The sequence below is a fragment of the Accipiter gentilis genome, chromosome 19 (assembly GCF_929443795.1).
Source record: "Accipiter gentilis chromosome 19, bAccGen1.1, whole genome shotgun sequence".
NCBI classification, from domain to species: Eukaryota; Metazoa; Chordata; class Aves; order Accipitriformes; family Accipitridae; genus Astur; species Astur gentilis.
This window is the reverse complement of record NC_064898.1, coordinates 18864973-18887209: the sequence shown is the minus strand read 5'-3', so window position 1 is coordinate 18887209 and position 22237 is coordinate 18864973. Positions and strand designations below refer to the sequence as shown.

Genomic DNA, 22237 nt, shown 5'->3' with positions numbered 1-22237 from the left:
AGGTTTTGGTACTGCCACTCAACCATGCTGAAGTTTTTAGCCACTTTTCCCTGTACAAGTCCCAACCACACTGCAGTCTTCAGGCAATGTGCATCGATATAAAATGGTTCAATAATGAATGCAATAAACTTAACTGTCTGCATTCTAAAGCAAAATATTGTTGAGAAGAAATAACAGTGAAAGAAGAAGTGCTGAACAACAATGCCACTGTGCTCACAGAGCACGTAGCAACAACGTGAACCTTTAGAACGATACGGAAAAAAATTATAGAACACCGATTTGAAAAGTTTCAGTGCTTTGGCTCATTCACAGTCAGAGTTGTTGCTTTGTATTAACCTTCAGTCTTAGCACGCCTTCTATGAACTACTTCATTTTTTCCATAAACATGTGAAAACTTTTATCTTAAAAAAATATTTTTCAACTACGTTTTAATATTCTCCATTCGTTTTACCAGCTTTACCTGCTTTACAGCTGTTAACTGTTCTTGGAAAGCATAAGCATCTCATTTAAATTATAAATCCACTGAAGTAAAAATTTTGTAACTGAAGTGCCGACAGCCTTCCAATTTGCAGAGCTACAAATAAAGAATAATTCTGAACGGAATGCTTCTGTTGTAGGTTTTGTTCATGAGTAGACACTTCAAATGTTAACTGCTTTCGCAGATGAAGGCAGACATTAGAAGTTTGGGTTAATGTTTATGTATACAACAATGTAACTTGAATTACAAGGCATCCCTTTAAAAAAAAAAATTAAGTCCCTTGGGGTCTAGAAGCGCACAGTATCAACTCTGCCTCTTGTACATGAGTCTGATTTTCAATAAAGGAAGAACAAATTAGGTCAAGCATATTAGGCTAGAAGCACATTAGGTTAGTTTTCCTCCCAAGCATTGAATTCAGCAGTAATATGGCAGCATCAGTATCATAAATTTAAAACACATTTCAGAGAACAAGGTTTCTGGACTAAAAATATTTCATAGATGGTTGTAAGGTAACAGCTCTGCCTCCAGCTAGCTTTGAATGCCTTTTGTTGCAATGCAGCTTTTATTAATACTTTACTAGGAACTAATTTTTCAAATCCTTGTTTCTAGTAGGTAACAAAAATGTTTTATTCAATTGGATGCTTCCTTCTCACACAGAAGCACACTGGCTGCAGACAAATCTGCACACTTTCTGGATAGCCAGAATCAGTCATCACATAGGTTGATTAATGAAGCTAAAGAAAAACACGTTGATGCATTTCACGTACCTCCAGATTACAGGTACCTGTTCCTACAGCCCCTTTCCTTCTAGGCTCATAGGACTGACTACAGACACGTAGCTGACAGCGGCCGTGTTCAGTAGTTCGTTCCTGTTCATGCCAACATTGTGGTAGGAAACAAAATGTTCAGAAGTTGGAACAGAAAAATATTGACTTTATGAACGTGGGTTGAAATCTGTGCTGCCTACAGAGAAGTCTTAAGGACCGTACTCTGTGCACACCCACCCTCCTTACGACTAACACCTACCCTTCATTCTGCAGACAAACTCGGGAGAAACTGCATTTGCTTTACTAACAATCATTTGGCACAGTAACTGTGGATTAGTTTATAACGTCTGTGGCAGTATTTGGGTTATCTTTGGTTAAAGCACTTACCCAAACTTTGAGAAAACACCCAATTTTTATCACCACAGAAAATTTCAGGCCTCAAGAAATGAATCCTTTTTCTCTCCCATTTTGAGAATGCCAGAGGTTTTGACAGGTATCTTCCTTTTTCCAAGAAACTAGTAAAAAGCAGCAGAGCTATAATATCTTCAGCATTCTTAGAAACAGCCCAAGCATTGTATTTTGAATTATTCCAGTTCCAGTAAGTTTGTGAAAGCTAAAAATTCTTGGACAGAACAATTACCATCAATGAGACAGGCTCCCATCTGAGTAGCCACACTTACTCAAATTACTGCAAAACTTATGTATCTTGACTGGGCTGTTGTGTTAGAAAGCAACAGGCAACAAAAGAAACCAAGGGCTGGGGGAAAAAACCACTTTGCCACACAGTTTCCCTCATATATAACTTGACCTGTGTACAATGTCTGCTTACATTTTATTTCAACAACCATGTTGCAAATCCAAAGGGAAGTTCTCTCCCATAACAAAAGAAGTCAAAAAAACCCCAAATGCAACCAGCATGTAATAAGAATTTTATTGAATACATTTAGAAAAAAACTAGAGCATGAAGACATGAGATTAATTTCTGCATATAAGTTTTATGAATGTGCAGAATCAAGCAACCATGCACGAAGACATCTCCCCCCTTCAACCGTAATTCAAGACTCATAATGGCAAAATTATTACCACCTTTAAAAAGTGTTCCAGACACATAACTCATTACTTTAAAAAGGATCTCGTTCCTGAACGGAGATAAAAAAATTTTAGTAGCAATTGGGAAAGACCAATGATTAACAGGTACAGTATTTAACCAATACTCATGCCATGTTTAAAGAATGCAAGCAAAAAATGCATCATTATATAGAATAAGTAGATTTTTTTTTTTTGAGGCAAAATTCCTAGTAAAACTAATCCCTAAACTACTGAAATGGTGACTTGATAACGTAGATGTTCCAGAAGATCATATGATGGAAGATATTTTGTCAAGTTCCATCAGTGCCATGTAAAATGTTAAGAGTCAGAGCAGCTGAACAGCCCAGTGCTTAACAGTATATTAACATTAAAAATAAATTCCAACTCCTCCAAGAAATGTTGTTACAGATATAATATGTAATGCTAGGTAGGAAAATGGGCTTATGCATGAGGGAAAAGATTAAGATTTCTGTCACAAACTTGTATAACCATGCAATTTTTCATATTAAAAAGGGATTGCGGAGGACAAGTTTTATATGGACCGGGACAGTCAGTTCTGAGACATGTAATATGCTGTCTACACGTGTAATGTGTAAACTCATACTGAAACACACTGCAGCTTTTAAAGACTCACCAATTATAAAAATATAGCTAGACTGTATCAACCAACTTGTTAAATACAGCACAACTTCTGAAAACATGAAAAAAGGGTCAATTTGACAGCAAGTATTCCAGTACATACTTGTTTGCAATTTAGTTTCACCATTACGAGACAGGTGAAAGCCTATGTGATCAAAAATCACTTAGATCTTGCTTTTGAGGAAGTATTGATTGGTTTGGTACACTACAGTTGGTTTCACCTTCTCTCCACATCTACCAATAAAAGTTACAGCCAACCCAATATTCCACTGAAGTGTCAGGTACCACTACCTATGTCAAGATGTCATTTCATGAGATACCAGGATCAAACATTGATGTGTTAAAGCCTGTTCTGAGCAACTGCTCAAAACACGCAAACTCAGTAGGTGATACAGCTTTTGCAGCTTGATGATGCAGGTATATAGTTATCAAAAGCTGCTAGGAATTAATGCAGTTAAACAAGAGACTTCTAGCAGCCTCTGAAAGTTTATCCTTTTATTGAAAAACATCACAGGCCATAGAAAACTAGGCTATTATTTGTAAAACCTATGCCTTCTTGCCTGATCAACGCAGGTCAGTTTGGCTGGGTTTTTTTTGTTTGTTTGCTTGCTTTTTTAAACAAGTGAATTTTAAAAGCAGTTTCATTGCCACTGATGGGGAAAGTCATTATGGAACTCCTGAATTATCTTTAATTTTGTGCTGAAAGTATGAACAAGAAAAGAGTAGGAAGAATGAATAAAAAGAAGCAAAACTGAGGGCCACTTTTACAGGAGCCTTCTTCTACTCATGGCCAAGTTGACTCAGCTACCAGCAGAACATAGTTTGAAAGAGTCCAAGAAATAGTTATGGGGTCCCAAAGCCTGAAGCATTAACAGCAGAAAGGCCATTCACCCACATTTCTCTCCATGTAGCATTTAGTACACTAAGGGAAAATACGACTTACTGAAAAACAGAAATTGTTTTCCCAAAAAATTCCATTTCCCCTGTAGTTCTTTAAAATGGATTTTACATGAAGTAAACCTACTGCATGTAAGGATGCAAATAAATTGAAAATACGTTAAAAAAATGTGGAAGATGCAAGATATTTAGGGTATATGTATCCATATGGATAGACACATGTTTGAACTTCTTGTTAAATAAGAACTCTATCCTGGGATTTAAACACTGCTCATTTTGCTGTCCAAGTTCAGAATTCTGTATACAAAAACACATATGGCATGCTACTAGCTACAGCTCTCTAGAATTTTTCATTCTAGAAGTGATTGTTCTCAGTATTATGCTAATAAGAACTCCACTTGTTGGTTCAGTACACATCAAACATCTGTTCAACTTTTAAAGGACCATTTGCAGGCAAACATTTTTGTACCCTATAACCTTACAGAGCCTGGCATGTTCAAATTTCTAAAAAAGAAAAAAACAAACCCCAAACACCCAAAACAAAAACCCAAACAGTCCCCCTAAACCAACACAAAAAAACAGCAGTATTATTAGAGGTTAACAGAATCTTTAAAGCAGAAATTAGAGCTAGAACTTTTAATAGGGGCCCAAGGGAGTAAGCAACCACACTCCCTCCAAGTCAATGAGGAAACAGGATCTTGAAATGAAGGTAAAAAAGCACCAAAACAAGTTTCATATATACAGCACTGCTGTTACTTTCTTGGTGTTTAGGGATGGTTTCTTTGGTAATGTATTTCCTACAACTTTAAGCATGAAGTAGGATTTCAAGTACTGCTAGAGACAGAACTCTGAGCTCAAGTCAAATTATACCAGTTGGAAAACAGTATGATTCTTAGAAATCCATATTTAACTTCAGAATGCCTTTACTACGTTCTGTGTTTTCTTGGCATTACTCCAGGTCTGCCAAGGTAGGTAGATGAGCATCCACATATTTCAACAGTCCACAGGACTGCCTATTTACATATACAAGTTTTGGCACAATAAGTAATGGTGTACATTTTACATGACTTGTATACAAAAACATTGTTTTTCTTTCAGCTGCAACCCAAAATTAAGAAACTATTTCAAGCAGAAAGAAAAAGCAACATTACTGCATGTATTGCTGCTTGGGTAAAAGTCTCATCTTTAAAACTATCCTGTATTCAGCCACAAATATTTGCTGATGGGGAACGGAAAACGAAAATAAGGTCCTGATTTCAATTACAGTGTTTTGCTTATGTTGTTCAAAAGTAGTATTTTTAAAATATTCTAATTCAAAAGGTACAATTATGACTTGAGACAGACATTTTAAAGCTTCTTGTTGTTTGTTTCCTCTAAGATTTGTCCTGTAGATAAATTTAGTTCTTAGATTACCACCCTCAGAAACAAAAGCTATGCATATCTACACAGAAATAATTTTCCTGAGACACGTACAGTGTGTACTGGCTTCTCCTACTACACATATCCATCTACTCTGAAAAAAAGATTTATAATTTTGAATGTTGTAGAATAGGACAGAATATACATTCTAAAGACAGTCAAATATATACAGCACCTTGGTAATTTTACAATAGACTGCTGTTTGTATGCTAAGTTATTCAGCTGTTTCACAGTCCATTCACTTTTATATTTAACAATTCAAATACCAAAAGGTACATGACTAAAAAAAATCCCCTCTTGACAGCTTTGCTTTTATTTTAATCTGATCTCCTGCTTTTATACATGAAAGACAGCAAAAGAGTCAGCAAGTACTGAAATCCTTAGGAAAATACCGTTTATTCCATCCCTTCGCAGCCAACAGGTATTGAAACAAACCTCAGTTTCAGAAGACAAAAATGCAAGTCTACAAGTGTTCTTTCCTATTTATGTTTATGCACCTTTTTATTCTTGATGTAGAATTGCATGCTAACCACTTTGTGACCTCAGATTTTTGTACTTGTATTACTGTATGCTTTATAATGAACAGTGCTGAGTTTAACATGTGCTACCCAGTAGATCCAGTCTAAACAAAACACTTGAAAAATTAACACACACAGCGGACTGAGAACATATCTATTTGGATAGTCAGTGCATGGCAGGTAAGGTTGTAAGCAAAGGGCAACAGCTCTTTTACTCTAAATCCCCATGGAGACACTCCAACTAGAATAAATATACTCATGGGAGCAAGAGCAGAAATAGCTATTACCCTTCAAGTTTACACCCCCGTTTACTGTGCGTCAAATTTCTTTGTAGAATGGAACATATGATCTAGCATAAAAAAAAAGAATCTATATAAAAGTTAAATATTTGATTACAGTAGCAAGTCACCACTTCATAATAGGAGATAATTTGTCTCTTGGAATCATTATTGATCTGAATTCTCTTTTTTTTGCTGTGTGTTGGATACCGGTAATTCAAGACTTGCCCATAATAGGGGCTCTGCTTTTCTCATAGTAAGCTCTATCTTTGTAGCCGTCATGTTCACATAACTCCTCTTTACATCGATTACCTAGAACAGAAAACATATTTCACACTTCAATTTAAGAAACAGACTGCAAGGTATTTGGGAATTAAGTTAGGAAGAGTAACTTATCATTAAATTTCAGCAGATGTTTAGGTAGATGGAGTTCCCTGTTATCTAGAAAAGTCACCCCTCTCCCATTGCCAAGCTATGAACATATGCCTATGCATATGCCTATGCATATATAACATATACATTGGGTCTAACACATCCATAAGCACGCAACTACATAGTGTCAAGGCCGTTCTGCAACACCACTATCATGGTGTTGAGATCAGAAAGGAACCCAGAAGGGCACCTTCTGCTCAAAGTAGGGTCAACTATGATGTCATACCTGATCACTTGGGGCATTACATCAGATTTAAATGTAATTATTGAATGATATGCAACTGAATTTCTCTTAATAAGCAGAGTAATGAGGAAAACCAAACTGTTTTGAAAAAGGAAGCTGAGGGTTTGTGTTTTGGTGTTTGTTTTTTTTTTTTTAACAGAAAAATTCTTATACTTACTCCCCATAATTTCACACTGCGATGAAATTCCTTTTCTCCTTCAAATACAATATGGATATTTAACTTAACAGGAAAAACAACAGAAAACTTTGTCAGGCTAATAAAAACATTTGACACGTGATATATTTTGCTTAAATGTACTTGACATTAGGAGTCAGATCACTGAGCAAAATGATCAAACTGTCCCTCAGACGTAGAATTGAAAATCTATTCTAACAGATTCTGATACAGTAGCATAGTCAATAGTGGCCATATATACATCCTGGAAGCTGCTTCATTTTCTCTAAATGCATGATTAAGAAATCAGAGAAGCATTTTAACACTTGTTTAATATTAATAGCTGTGAAACTGCATACTGTGAAGAATGATATTAAACTACATTAAGTCAAACACAATTAAATTATGAATCCATAATTATTTACACACGGTGATGCAAATCCATCACACTCAGGTTTTAATTGCAGAAGTCAAATTAAAGATTTTTTTCAGACATATCATATTGCAGCTTTTAAAAAACCCCAACCTTAAAGTACAGATGTCCAAACAGAAGGGGGGTGGGGTGGGGAAGCTATACATACTTGAACAAACACAAATGCCAAGAAAAAGCTGTTTCCCAAAAAAGATTCTTATGCTACCTCTGCCTTGTAAATAAAGTAGAAGCCAGATTTTCCTAACTTCAAGCTGCTGTAAGAATTAAAAAAAATAATTACATCTTAAGGTAGATGCTCACCATTGTGCTATTTGCTTCTACGTAGCTCAGATCAGGAACAGAGTTTTTAGCATACACAGAAATAGTCACTTCTCCTCCAGTCTGGTGCCAATCATGCCTGCATGGGACTACTTTCTTACCCTATATAAGGAAAAAAGTACAAAAACAGAGACTTAAAATTGCATTCAGGAGTATTTTTACAAGACTAATCAGGATAAAAGCCCAGGGCTATTTTAACAGCCAATAAGCATAACTAATGAAGGACTATATTTCATGTTCACAGGAGACTGAAAGACTCCACTTACATCTCTTTTTACGCAGTATTTCAGCTACTGGTCCCCGACAAACATTAGAAGCAAGAAAACCAATGCTTATGACAGAGACTACAGTAAGAAACCAGGACATTGTGATAGAAAAAAAACCCTAAAAAGCAACCCCAACCAACCAACAACAAAAGAAGAAGGTTATATGTTGGATTAACTTCCTTTCCAAGACTACAGTTGTCCAGCAGGTTGTAGAAAGGAACTGAACAAAGAAAAAGAAGCCACGACTCCAAGAAACTTACATATTACTGCAAAAAATTATTGAATATTACCCTCTGTTCCCTGATGCAGGAAAAATAAATGGTGAAAAAAACCCCAAAATAACAACAAAAAGGTAAAGTCAAAAAACCCCTGTTAGCTAGAAGCCCATTAACTCAATATACACCTATTTAATATACACACAGTTTCTTAACATCTGGGTGAATTCTTTACAAGAACACTCTCCCGCTTTAGGCTCACAACTTCAGCTTTTTTTTTTTTTTAATCCCTCCTTTCTGTATTTGAAAATAATTCTTAAACACAAACGTAAATCTTCAACACAAGCAGCAACTCCGTGACTTAGAGTAAAGGACGTGTGAAGTAATTGTTGTAGAATGAGGTAACAGAACTACACTTCCTATAATACACACTTATTTTCTTCTGTTAAATGTTACTGATGTTTGCAGTGTCAAACTCATTTTGCCTCAGCAATAGACAATATATTCATAACAAGAATTTTGTGTTCACCTGCATCCAACATGTGACCAGCTAATGTTTTTGAAGTAAGTGTTCAGTTCCATTATTACATTCTGTAACATTCTCTAAGACTCTTTCTAAACCTTGAATGGGAGTATTCTTCACCTTGTAATTCTGCAGTTTGTTCCCAACATTGCAAAGAAACACCTACAAACTAAACAGATGCTCTCTCTGTATTTGTTATACTGGTAGCCAAACCAAAACACTCAATCAGATTCAGACCAGAAAAATATTCAGATGTGTAAACAGAACCCAAATTAGACAGAAAGAGACCCTTCCATCCCCGCTCCCCTCCCATGGAACCTCACTGACCTGCCATCCCCCACCTAAACAACTCAACTGTTCTGAATGAAACTGGAAGTACAGTTATTTTACTACAGAACATGTATGGCTGCTCTCTTCAGGGTCTTTGGGAAAGGAAAGACTTCTAATGATCTTATTTTAAAGTCTTACATATGGAATATATTCTATATGAAATACTATAGACTTTCTTATCTAACAAAGCAGAAAAGACTACTATTTTCTTTTTCTTAATTTGCCAAAACTACTCTTGCTATAAAATAGTGATACTATACATATCACTAAAAAGAAAGGTTGTACTCTCTTACAAGTATACTTCTACCACAGATTACTTCAAACTCCGTTTCTCTGTGTATACTGTGCATAATAGCCTCTATATTATTTCAGAGGTAATGATCTGTAACAGCTCAACTACAGTAATAACTCAAACAAGCTACTAACTACATTTCAGTGTTCAAAGTTCAGAATGGCCAGCTACAGAATGCAATGTTAATGCTACTTACCGCATCTTTTTTAGTCCATACGTGTGTTCCTGTCGTGCAGCCTTCTTGAGCTAAAAATGTATTGAAGTCAGATGTTTTTCTTTTACAACAGCTCCAATACTTCATCCTTGAAAGTTTGCAAAGCAATTAACAAACAATATTTAGGACCCTATTTACTGTGAATACTTAAGATCTTTCCTTTATGCAATATTACTGTTAATTTAGTATACCCTCTTCAAGCATTGCTATTTTTGACTGAAGAAATACAGAATGAAAACAAGGCAACATCTACAAAGACAGCAGGAACACATAATAGACTAATTAAAAAAAATATTAAAGTTAACTGAATACTAACCCTTCATGGAATATAGGTACACCAGAATGGTATATACATACTTCTTCTGTGCTGTGTGGTCCTTCGTAGGTCTAGTAAAACAAAGCATTTAAAGTGTATTACTATTGCAGGATGTGGACCAAAGGAAAAACCAAAACAAAACCCAACCCACTACAGAAACGTTGAACAAAGCACTACAAAGCTTTTCAGTAAATAATCTAGATCTAATGGCTTGCCCTAGCTTTTCAAAGTAACCATTCAGCCTTCCTTGACAGATGGTTCCCTGGCACTCCTTCTAACAAGCTATACTTTGTATTAGTTCAATGGCATACATCAATGGTGACATCACCTATGCTCGTAAAAGTCACTTCAGATATTCAGAGACATCCATCTTTAAAAATACTCTGAATATTCAGAGAAAACAAGTATTTAACTGGAAAATAAATTAAAATTAAATTTATCATTCATAAAACACATTCTCAAAAGGAAATAAATTAAACAATATATAACTCTGCCACTGAATATCAGATCAGTTCTTCCTAACACAAACTGACTGCTCTAAGTTCTCCTCACCCCAGAGTTTCAGTAGAAAATGCAAAATGTGTCAGATGTCCAGTGAAATACTTATTTAAATTCTACTGTCCCATTCTGGACAACACAAGGGTGTCAGCGTAGAAAACTTTCAGTTTAAATGACTATGTAACGTAAAGACTACTTTTGATGCTAGAAGTGTTAAAACATTTTCTGTGTCGATTCTTCCGGCAGGAAGCATTAAAACGTAAGATACGTAGATGTTTCTGACCTATACACGGGTTATCAAGAGCAATTCAAATGTTATCAGTTAAGCCACCTCTCAGCAACCTTATATTTAACATTTTACATTGAAACATGTCAGTATCATGGGTTTGGCAAGCTTACTACTTAGAAGTTCAGGCCAGGGTTAAAAAAAAAGGTAATCTTAGGCTTACTGCATGCACAGTACAAAACAGCCCACATTTGTCCATACTAAAGTGTGTTATCACATGTGCATTCATTAAGCCTGGTGGACTTTGAGCCATTTCCAAATCAATCTGTAGCACACGAAGAAACACCCAAGAAAGGAAAACAAAACTGTGCACTTTATAGTTTAGCAGCTGGGTTTAAGAGTGGAACGGAACCACTTACTTTTGAACAGCCTGCATTTTTACATGCTGTCCCAATCTTGATTTCATCACTGTCTTCCTCTGTAAACAGAATCATATTATAGAAAATAGCAACTGAATTGTATAATGTACTAAACATTTTGCTTTTATTAAGAATTAAAACGAGCTAAGAAGTAGATTAGAAAAAAAACCAAATTCTCAAGCTGTCTATTTTCTGCCTGGCACTGAAGTCTGCCAGAAAGGTACAAAGAAACAGAAATTACACAAACATTCCAAAAGTTGTATTACCTATGCATCAGATTCTAGGTTCTATACCTTTACACTGTTTTAAATGGGGCGAAAAAAAAAAATCATGAAGAAGATTATTACAATGATAGGGGAAGAGAACTATCACTCGTTTGGTTTTGTAAAACTAAGAATGTAAAAGCTCCAACTGCTGTCTATAAATACACACAAGAGAAGAATTTGGATATCAAGTAGAAAGAAGAGCTAAATGACAGATCCTGCACAAGAATGTATAAAATAAATGTATAAAAGAGCCACAAATGTAGGTTGAAATTAGAAAGTGTTTCTTAAGGAGCAGTGTAGTTCTGGAACCAAATTCCAAATAAACTGAGGGAAGAAAAAAAACCGGAAAAACAGATGAGGGAGCACCAACTAGTCTTCAGAGGAATTTCACCCGTTTACAAAAGGCTTTATATGACATCGTGTTTGCAGTAACATAGGAGTAGAGTTCATTTCTTGGGAACTCTTTTGGTCATATATTCAGAAATGGACGTTCCCATCATGTCCATTTTAACCAGGAAATCTTACAAAACAGGCAGTTCAAGATTTTAATGGCAACAGTATTGCTCTTAACACCCAAGGCTCCACATCATTCAAAGTTTGATTATCATTCCCTACACTGGAAGGTATTTCCCAGATTATTAACAACAAGAACATAATTACATGAAATAATCACTTCAGAAACAACAGTATTTCATTTATTTGTGTGACAATTAGCATCATATACCTAGTTAACCCCCCTATACCCTTACCTTTTTTCTCTTCGTTTTCTGATGACAGTTTCAGTTTATCTAGTGCTTGCTTCAAGGAAGCCGACACTTTCAGCTGCAAATTTGTCATTGGCTCATCTGGGCTAAAAAATGTCCAGGTATTCACATCAGCTTCATGAAAAATAATTTACAAAAGATGACAAAGTAGTAACTTTTAATCTTGCTACAAGTCTCTTTCTTTCCAACTTCCCTTACAACAACAAACAAACAAAACTAGATTTGTAAATGCCAATTCTTACTGTTTATGAAAAAAGAGACTAGAAATTTAGAAGGCAGTCTTGGCTTTCAACAGGAAATCCTAAATACCCTACAACAATAAAAATCAAAGATATCAAGGAATCTAAATACAAACACTCTAAAATTATTTTTGATGAATATTTAAAACACTAAACACAACTGCTAGTGGCATTCTAAGCTACAAGGCTTGAGACTGCAATTTTTGTTTCCTGTGAAGCTAAATGTTGAGAAATCCAGTACTACCTTGTCCTAACCAGAATTCTTTTATCTCATTTTGAAGCTTACAATAACATCATCACTGCTACCAAACACAAGATCTTTTAAAGTTAATTTGGGAATTTTTACACTATATGAAATCTGTAACACTGAATAACCAAACTAGCTTTAACTTGGCCAACCGATCACAAATTTGGCAAAACTTAGTATCATATACTGTACCTTGGCCTTTTAATTGTTTCCAATGGTTTTGGTGCCTGAATTATGTGTTCTTGAAATTTGGGTTTCAGTTCAGCTAGCTCCTTTCGTTCAGAGGTAGTCTTGACTTCTGGTTTAACAGGCTCAGGAGGTTTCTCACTGTTATGGAGACCCTTTGTACAGCCCTATTGTGGAAAGCGTATGTTTACACATATGCAGTGTAGTTAGTATCTACAATTAAAAAATATCAAGAACTGCAACAAGTTTTCTAGATTTATTTCTTCAGCGCCATCTTCTCCTTTAGCCCGCTCTAAACATTGGCTGCAAAGGAAATCCTACAACTGCAGTGGAGAATATCTTCATTTGCACATATATTAAAGAAAAATGCATACTACCTGTAAACAAGCAAAGTAACAAAAAATATTGACCTTCCTTCACTGTTAACAAGCATCTAAATAGGTTTTCATAGAACTAATTATAACCATTAAAGCTGGAAAATGAGACCCAACTTTAAAATTTTATCAAGAAAAATAGTGCATGCAAGATTTAAGACAGTTGTAACAAAAGTACGTCAATTTTAAACATGTAAATATTAAATGGTACATGTTCTTATCACTGTCATTTGACAAGTGTAAAAACTGTAAATAATCATGAGTACATACCACAATGCTTAAGAAGTCAGAAAAGTCTGTTGTTCTTCTCTTACAACACGACCAACCCTATAAACATTTTGGAATAAAAACAAAACAAGCATGACTACCTTACTTGGCAACAGCTTATAAAAGCAAAAGTCTAATTATATTCCTTTACAAGATGTGGCACATCATGATTAGAGATTATTTTCTTCCCTTCTTTGGACAATATTATCATCACTTGCATTTTTAAAAGCCAGAGAAACCTGTTACAGCTGCCATTTCTAGTTCACTCATGCTGCCTTAATCAGAAAGCTCAGTAAACTTGAGGCAATATTTCCATGACAAGTTAGGTGCCAACTTTGTACAACAGAAAACAGAAATATTACTTTATCTCATAAAGTAACATGTAAGCAAAACAAATACTACACCTGAGACTAGGCTCACCTGTGGCAGAATATACAGGCCCCCTTCCTAAAACAATGAGGGTTTTTTGCTTCCTTGAGCACTAGTCAAGTCTTTCAGCTGCTTATTTCCCAGCACAAAGCCAGGTATCTGCATTGCATAGCCATCTATCCAACTACATCAATCCAGAGCACTTTTTATTACATAAACCAGAAATCCAATTTTAGAGAAAATTATCTTGCCACTGTGAATAATGTATCTTAGAAGTCGAAGAACTTTAGTAAAGGCAACACTTTGACTAATAAATGCACGACAGCTTTGAGAGCTTAAGTGGTGTGACACAATGGATTTTAGGTAGGTGGTTCTAAAGTATCCTCAAAATATTAACCATTTCCACAGTGAAGGAGACAAAAGGTTCATCCTGCCCACTTAAATTATCTAGAATCTATAGCAGGAAGAAAACTGCTCGTACAAAATTGTAATGATTTTTTTTAATTAGGCTAAGAGATAGGATAAGGAGAGAGGGGAAAGTAGTACTCATTTTAAAAACAGTGTGTATATAAGAGAAAGGGAGTAAACACAAGCTTTTGAGATAACCGTATAATTTCTGTCTCTATAATTAGGTAGAAGTTTTACGTGCTGTGTTACAAGTACAACCATAATTTTGTACAAAACAACCTGCCATAGTCTAAGTAACTGTATCATATTTGATCTAACAGCATCTGTCCCAATTTGCTAGTGGCACACGGTGGCCGCTTCTAGTCATGTACTACAGTATGAGCAGTAGCTCACAGAAAGCATGCTACCCAGCACATATGCACAAGCCTCCATGAGCCCAAAAGATACCACATTATGGGACAGGGATGAGATGCACTGCCAGTAGAAGCAGCTCCTAAATACCAAGAAAAAAATGCTTGCCCCAAAGCTCAGTTAAATAGCAGTTTGGTGTCCTAAGAAAGGTCACTTAGGCTACAACTGTACTGACAAAGTAAACAGTGCCAGGCTCCATTTCTAGACACCAGATTTCTGACCATACACAATTAAATGGTTAGAATGATTTCCAGTACTGTTTTGGCAGTTGTGCCTCAAATAATTCCTGTAGCCAGTTTGGATGCATCCAGCAGATCCTGAAGTAGGAAGACAGTTTAATATAACAAATATGGGCTATGCAGTTGGCCTAAACACTGGAGAGCAGCCACAGGTATATTTAATTCACTACTGAAGATGTAGCCCAAGAATCCTGGACAGCTGCATCAGAGGCATGGGTGACCAGTCCCAATCTAACCAACATTCTTATTTGGCCAATTAACAGAACACAATTATTTTTTACAGTAGGCAAATGTCACATATACATTAGCGCTCTAGCCACGTAAGACCACAAGCAGCTGGTTTGAATTCCAAGCAGGTTAATTAACTGCAAGAGTATAACACCTCTCAATGCCTCCAAAGACCTACTCAGAGGACCTAATTAAACTGTTGAGACACCTAAAGTCAATCAATAGGCAACATGTATCATACAGACTTGTATAACACTTAGACCATAGAAGTACAGTTTTAAATTTCTTCTTCAGGTTTGAGTACATGTGCTTTTCTAATTTCATGGTGTTGCTCAAACACCATAGGCTGAACAACAGTTTCCACAACACTGAAAGATTTGGAATTAAAAATGAAAAAATGCATACTGTTTTACATGTATGGAAAAAAAAGATAAGACTTAAAAGGATAGTTGCATACTTACTTTGAGAGCATCATGAAAGACTGGCACACCTGGATGATACGTGCATGAATCTAGAAGAAAATCACTATTATTACTATTCAAGCATACCAAGAATCTTTATTCATCTGATCACGAAACCATTTCACACTTGCAATTAATGTATGCCGTGAGCTGTCCCACTTCCCTGAGTGCACATAATTATGAAGGAAAATACAGACTCCAAGCTTTCTGAGATCATATATTAAACATAAATAATCAAGATTTTTTTTTTCCTTCTGTATTATATAACACAAACCAGAAAGCAGGCATCTAAGAGAAACTTCTGCTTCCATAGGGCACAAGTAAACTTTCTATGGACCATCCCTTGTTTTCATCAAAAAAATCAGTCCTTACTGGTAATTCAGCAGAAGTAAAAAGGTGGCCCTGTGGCCACCCGACAGATATAAAATACTAGTTTACAGCATCAAATACACCTATTTGCATCTGATCAAGGCCACCTATCTAGAAACACTGTTAAGAAGTTCTCTTAACACAAATCTTGAGTTCATTATTTTATCCATGATAATTAGCTTGTTCTTTTTTTCAATTTTTGTAGTATCCTAGGTCACTTAAGGACTTGAACCCAAAGGCTAGTCTTCCACATACACAACTTAGACATGTCAATACTATTAATTATTAATAGGTTCTGGACAAACACTACACTGAAACACAACATCCGTTAACAGAACTGTTTACATTCATAGATGTTTATCAACATTACAGCTTTTTGTGTAGCAACTGTTCCTTTTTTACTTAACATATGTATTTTTCCCATGTGTATTCTAATTGCTCTGATTATGTAACTTTTCTTTAACATGTACTGTATGGATAATATTTTAATGATCAGACTCTAAAAGCAATGGGAAACACTAATTGTCTTTTAGCCTTTAAAGCAAAATTTTTATTGTTGTTAGAAACATCTAAAATTAAGTGACACAGACAGTAACAATTTTATAATAAGCCTCCAAAAAACAGAAGTGAAAAATATCACAATACACATGATAGGAAGCAAAAGAGAAAAGCGATAAATAACTTTTAGTAATCTGCCTCCAGATATTAAATAGGTAAAAAAAACCCAAACTTTTTTGATTTCATTTTTTATGAATATGTAGATTTTTAAGAAATATTGCTTAGTATAATTTTCTTTAATTTTATGTTCAGTGCCTAAGTCTAAGGCACTAATACACTCTGAAAGACATCAGTCCCCACCTTAACTCAAAAGGCACATATTTTGGAACATTCAGTCCTTTAGCAGGACTTAGAACCATATTCATGAACTTCTACCAATTCCTGCAGGTTCAGGATAAAAAGTTGATGCTGGTAAACCTCAGAGGAAAATTAAAAAATGTTGGTATTTTACATAAAGAACCCAGGACTTCACTGCTAAATCAAATAAAAATACGGGTTATTCTCTTCCAAAAGTATGAAACTATGTCATCACAAGCATCATGGTAGTAAAACTAAGCTCTGTTTGCAGCAAAGCTTATTTCTGAATCAGAAGACTTAAATGAATATTTCTAATCCCTCACAAGCACGTGGGTTAAATGAGTTGCTGTTAATCAGGGTAACATTTTTAGAGACTAAAACCATCTTATGATCAATTAACTCAGGGGCGGCTATCCTCAAGCTCACAAGTCAGACACAGACAAGCGTCTATTTGTCCACCTGGCCAAGGCCAATCCTTTTTCCTTGCTCCCTGAAACCCTCTCTGCAGGAGGTATATCATGGAGCAAATGACAGCCTACTTTGCTGCTATCTCATGAGGGCCATGCATGTTCCACAACAGAAGATGCTGAGGCAAGGAACTCTGCAATGCCTCAAGCAGAGGAAGTGGGACTTGCCCACTAAGCAGTCTGACTATTTTGCATACGAGAGGACAGTAAGACATCAACCCCTTTTCACTCACACAGTCAAACAACTTATCTGAGTAAAGTGTACATCCATAAGAGTATCCCATCTCAAACTAGGTGGGGAAAAATGGGAATTTAGGATACATTGATAGTCACCTGAGCAGTTAAAAGCATGTTCTATTTCTGATTTGTCCAAGTTCAGATTCCAGCCTTTGGTTGCTATTCTACATTTTTCTCTGCAAAAAAATCAAGTTAACTCTCTACTGCTGTTAATATCTTTCCTTAACCAAGAAAAACATAAGGGTTTTCAAAGCAAGCCATTTTCTCTCACCCTCAGATAATTTTTGGAGATGCAAGTACCACAAATTTTCAGGTTTGCTTTTTTTAATGCTGATTTCATACCCAAACCAATCCCAATCTCATAACGCACACACTGCTGTTTGCTGTTACCTTACTGCTACATCCTTGCTTATCCACTGAAGCACTTGTATTAGCCTTTCTGTTAAATGTCAAAGTAGGAAACGGTACGGGTCACCCAAACTTAAAAGTATTTACAATGAAATCCTGTTGAATTCTTGAGGATGAAGTGAGAAATCTGTCTATATACAACTGGCAAAACAACCTGCTGTCCTGTAGAAACACTGCGATACTTTGCAAGCTATGCTTTACAGCCCCAAAGCAATGGAAGGTCATTAAACCTGATGAGGTTCATTCAGCATCTTGAGGAAGGTGATGCCTTCAAGCGGTTGCTGAAGCTAGGAAGCTAATTCCACTGAATTTCTCACAGCATTGGAAAAAACCCATAGAAAACAGGACAAACGTGGTAAGGCAGAGAAAAGAAAGGCTCAGCCTGAGAAACACAAAATGGTGGGGAAGACAGAGGATTACGGGGTGCACTTTATAGGAACAGAGTTTGAACTGTGAGGACCAGACAAGGTTAAAAAAAACACCTGACTCTGGGCAGACAGACTCCAAAAATCTAAGCTATCATTTCTTGCAACAACATCTCTCACTCATGTCACCTCAGAAATACATACAGTAAGTTTTCATCAGCGCTGTGATCACATTTATCCTGCAGGTGCAACATCACTAAGTTTGATCTAAGGAAAAAGGGTATAAACAAACACAAAAGAGTATGTGCTTCTGTTCTGGCAATGGACCAAATTAAACCACATTAAGAAAGATCCGAATTATAGCCTAAATGAAAAAAAAACATTGCAGTACAGTGAAGAAACCGAGACAAACACATATAACATACACAATTTCAGGCTGGTTTTGCACACCATCTTTTCAACTGTCTTTAAGCAGCACTGATTTCAAACCTATGCCAAAGTGTAAATGTATTACCTCATACCACTGTTTTAGCCACAAAATTTGACCAGGCCTTGAAATGGATTAGAAATGTTCATATGGTCATTGACAGGTTAAAAAAAAAAGTTAAAAAAAATTAAAAACCTACTACCACTCTAGGTTAAATTCTACCTTCTACATCAGATGCTACACCAGTCTTTAACAGTATGGATTAACTAGCAGTTAACATATCTCAAATGCATGTGAAATTTGTACCTTGCCAGGCATGCTACAGATGAATTCATAACTGTGCACTTGGTCACAACTGTGTAGACATACCTTTAATGCTTTCCCTCAGGCTGTTTTTTCTGCCTCTCTTTAAGAGGCATACAGTCCATGTCAGCCAGTTGCCACTTGCTCATTTTTTGGAAACAATGAGAGTTTCTACAGAAAATACATACATATATTATTTCAGCCATCAGATTCTGAAGAGAAGATTAACGGCCTCTTACATCAATCATCACTACGGGAATATCTATACTGCAGGCTGAATGTAGACAAAAAAACCTGAAAGATCCAAAACTGCTTTGGGGCCAGAAGGCCTTATTTTCACCTGTCTTCATTTGAGAAAACTTCCTAATAATATATTTATCCTAAACTTAACTATTAGATTATGTCAATGCAAAACTTCTTAAAGGGATAAGTATTTTGGTGTGTGTTTAACACATGTTCTAGCTTTATTCCCCACAATGTTTTTGAGGTAACTCCAAACACAGTTCTGAAACACAAACAAACATTTGAACTTGACAGCCATACACAGATAAATGTGGATTTAGATGCCTAAGTAGTGATCATCCCATTGACCTTTGTCAAGTTTAGGGATGCCAAAAGCTATAATCACTCTACTTCCGCAGAAAACGTCGAACGTGATTTTCTGAAGTGGTCTGTGAATAACTATGTTTACCTTTAGAACTGCTTAGTCTAGGAGACAGTAATTCCAGTAAGTATTCCAGTCACTTACTGAAGCAAATTTCATCTCAAGAAGTTGTTGTCCCTAATCCAAGCACCACAGTTAGCATAGGACCAGGTCGAGCTTACTACAACTTGATCACAAACACAGGAACACATGGCAAAGACTGTTATTTTAGTAACAAGTAGAGGTCACGAAGCCCCAATAAGAATTTTTAGTCCAAAAACCCCTGCCTGCTTTGTCTTTGGGGGCAAAGAGGCGCAGGGGATGGTGGTGGAAGAGATCACTAAATGGAAGCATTCCAACAACCGTGCCTGCTTTTGCTGTTACTAACATTAGTGAGTCTTACTCAAAATGCTGCCCCTCTCTTTGGAAATATTTAGCTCAGAAAAATAAACACACTTTATGCCATGGTTCTTAATCACAGAATACGCACATGTTAGAACATACTTCTAATCTTGCGGGTTGCTAAAAATTAAGCTAACGCAGAGAGGCCACTCGAGAAATTCAGCCAACAGAGCTACTTCACAAACCAGCTGAGGACAAGCCTACTGCAAACTCAGATCGCCCTTCTGCAGCCTCTATGGAATTATGAAACTTAAAGCGACAGCGCTTTAAAGATGCTTCGCTAGGTACTGGATTCCCGGTATACATAGGGGGAGCGCTGCTAGAGCGTAATTACAGCACTTGGCAAAGCAGACATACACGTATCATAAGATGAATTTAATTACCTGCTGCAAGTCCACATACTACGATTAAAAAAGCAGTTGATAAGTGCTATGTATGCAACACCCACGGCGGCCCTCAAAGTAAAACGTGTCGCTCAAGGCCCCCCGTCCCCACCTTTAGAACCGAGGCCAGCACCCTGCAGAACTGCTCCGCGCCGCCTTCCCCTCACACCGCCATCCTTCCACCCCCTCAGCGCCCACCTCACCGCCAGCCCCGCACCTCCCCACCGAAGGGACGACCCCCAGCCCGGGCGGGTTTCGCGGTCCGGCTGCAACCCGCAGCACCGCTTTACCACACAGGGCCACCCCCCCACAAGCGACAGAAACCACCGCGTGAAAACGCGAGGGGTCTCCGCGGGGAGAAGCCAGCCCGGACCGGCACACAGACCGCAAACCCCTCGTAACCCCCCCCCGGGACGCCCTCCCTCACACCCCTCAAACCGAAAGCTGGAGGGGGGGGGGGGGGGGGAGGCAGTGAGGGAGGTACCCCCCGCTTCCCCCTCCGCCGCCCTTCCCGCCGCTCTCACCCACCCTCCGTATTGGTTTCGGGGTCGAAGCGCTGGCCGCAGCCCCGGTTGTAGCACAGCAAGGACATGGCGGCGGAGCGGCCCCGCCGCTCGGGAGAAGCGAGCGCAGCCCGGCGGAGCGGCGGGCGGCGAGGCGGAAACCGGGCAGCGCCGGGGAGGGCGGAGGCGGGTCGGCTCCCTCAGCGGAAAGAGCCGGCCGGAGCCTTCCGGAATCTTCACGAAGCTTCGGGAGAAGGAGAGAGCGGGCGGCCACGGCCGCGCAGGCGCCGCCGCCCGGCGCGGAAGCCGCCGCCAGAGCGAGAGGAGGAAGGGGAAGAAGGAGCCGGGCGCCGCCGCGGCGCGCATGCGCAGTGAGGCAGGTGAGAGGGAGCGCACGGCGAAGCGGGAGAGCTTGGGCGTGTGTGGCGGCGCGCATGCGCGGTGAGGCAGGTGAGAGGGCGCGTGTGTGTGGTGGCGCGCATGCGCGGTGAGGCGGGTGAGGCGGGATGGCGGCGGGCAGGGCGAGCGCTGCCGTCCCCGGGCGGCTCTGCGGTCTCGCCGCCCGCGGCAGGGCTGGCGCCGGGCTGGGGTATCCCTGGAAAGCCCTTCATCCGCAGCATGAAGGAGGCGGGTTGTCGCCGCCGTTCCACCCGGGGTGCTCCCCGTCCCCAGGGCCCCCGTCGCGCCGGGCCGGCCTCCTCACGGCCCCGTCCGGCGGCTGGGCCCCGGGGGGGTTGCTGAGGGAGGCTGGCCGCAGCGGGGCGGTGTGTGGGAATGCCGCTGAACGGCGGTGCTGTTCCGCGGTCTGGAGTCGCCGGGAGACGGCGAGCACCTCAGCGTGTGAGCGGTGCTGTTGCTGGGCTGGTGGAGGGGATGGTCAGCCTCTGGCGAGTCTTTTAACTTTTTTCTTTTGAGAATGTTAGGTTGTCTCTAAGTCACTTCAACAAATATTTGGCTACATAAAAAGGCTGGTTAGGAAACTGTGAGCGCTTACCTTCTAAATGCCTATGATACATGTGAGTTCAAATTTAAAAAGTACTTTTGTGTGTGTATTAAAGGATTGTCTCATTTGCACAGAAGCAAAGACACCAGCACCAGAAATGACTGTGAAAAAGATAATTTTCTAATTATGTTCTTGCAGTTCCCTACAAGTTACACTGAATGCTCCTGTCAGCTGACGGATTTATGTGTCCTCTATAGTGTGCCAGCTTCTTTGATGTATTATAATAGGTTGTATTTAATAATTATAGCTAGTTACATTTCTGCAGGCAAATACAAAGTGGTTTCTTATAATCAAACATCTACTGCACAGTTTTTAAAAATAGAAATGGCTAGGTGTTTATACGGCATGCAACAAATCCTGAAGCACATCTGTATAGAATGAGCAGATGAAGTGATCCCTACAAGTGCTTCTTTAAAGGGACTTTAAGGATGCGAAAAGGATAATCAGG

At 38.4% G+C, this 22237-nt stretch overlaps 1 protein-coding gene across 1 annotated transcript; it reads right to left on the bottom strand.

The window, feature by feature from the left end:
- Window positions 1–2151: 2151 nt before the first annotated feature.
- CHORDC1 (cysteine and histidine rich domain containing 1) lies at window positions 2152–21103 on the bottom strand. The gene is made up of 11 exons (XM_049823479.1): window positions 20812–21103; window positions 15425–15474; window positions 13312–13368; window positions 12674–12834; window positions 11981–12081; window positions 10966–11024; window positions 9823–9893; window positions 9489–9594; window positions 7649–7768; window positions 6919–6981; window positions 2152–6397 (listed from the first exon to the last, which is right to left on the bottom strand). Exons 1-11 carry the CDS (start codon window positions 20873–20875, stop codon window positions 6254–6256), a joined length of 996 nt encoding a protein of 331 aa, XP_049679436.1. The 5' UTR covers window positions 20876–21103; the 3' UTR covers window positions 2152–6253.
- Window positions 21104–22237: the final 1134 nt, after the last annotated feature.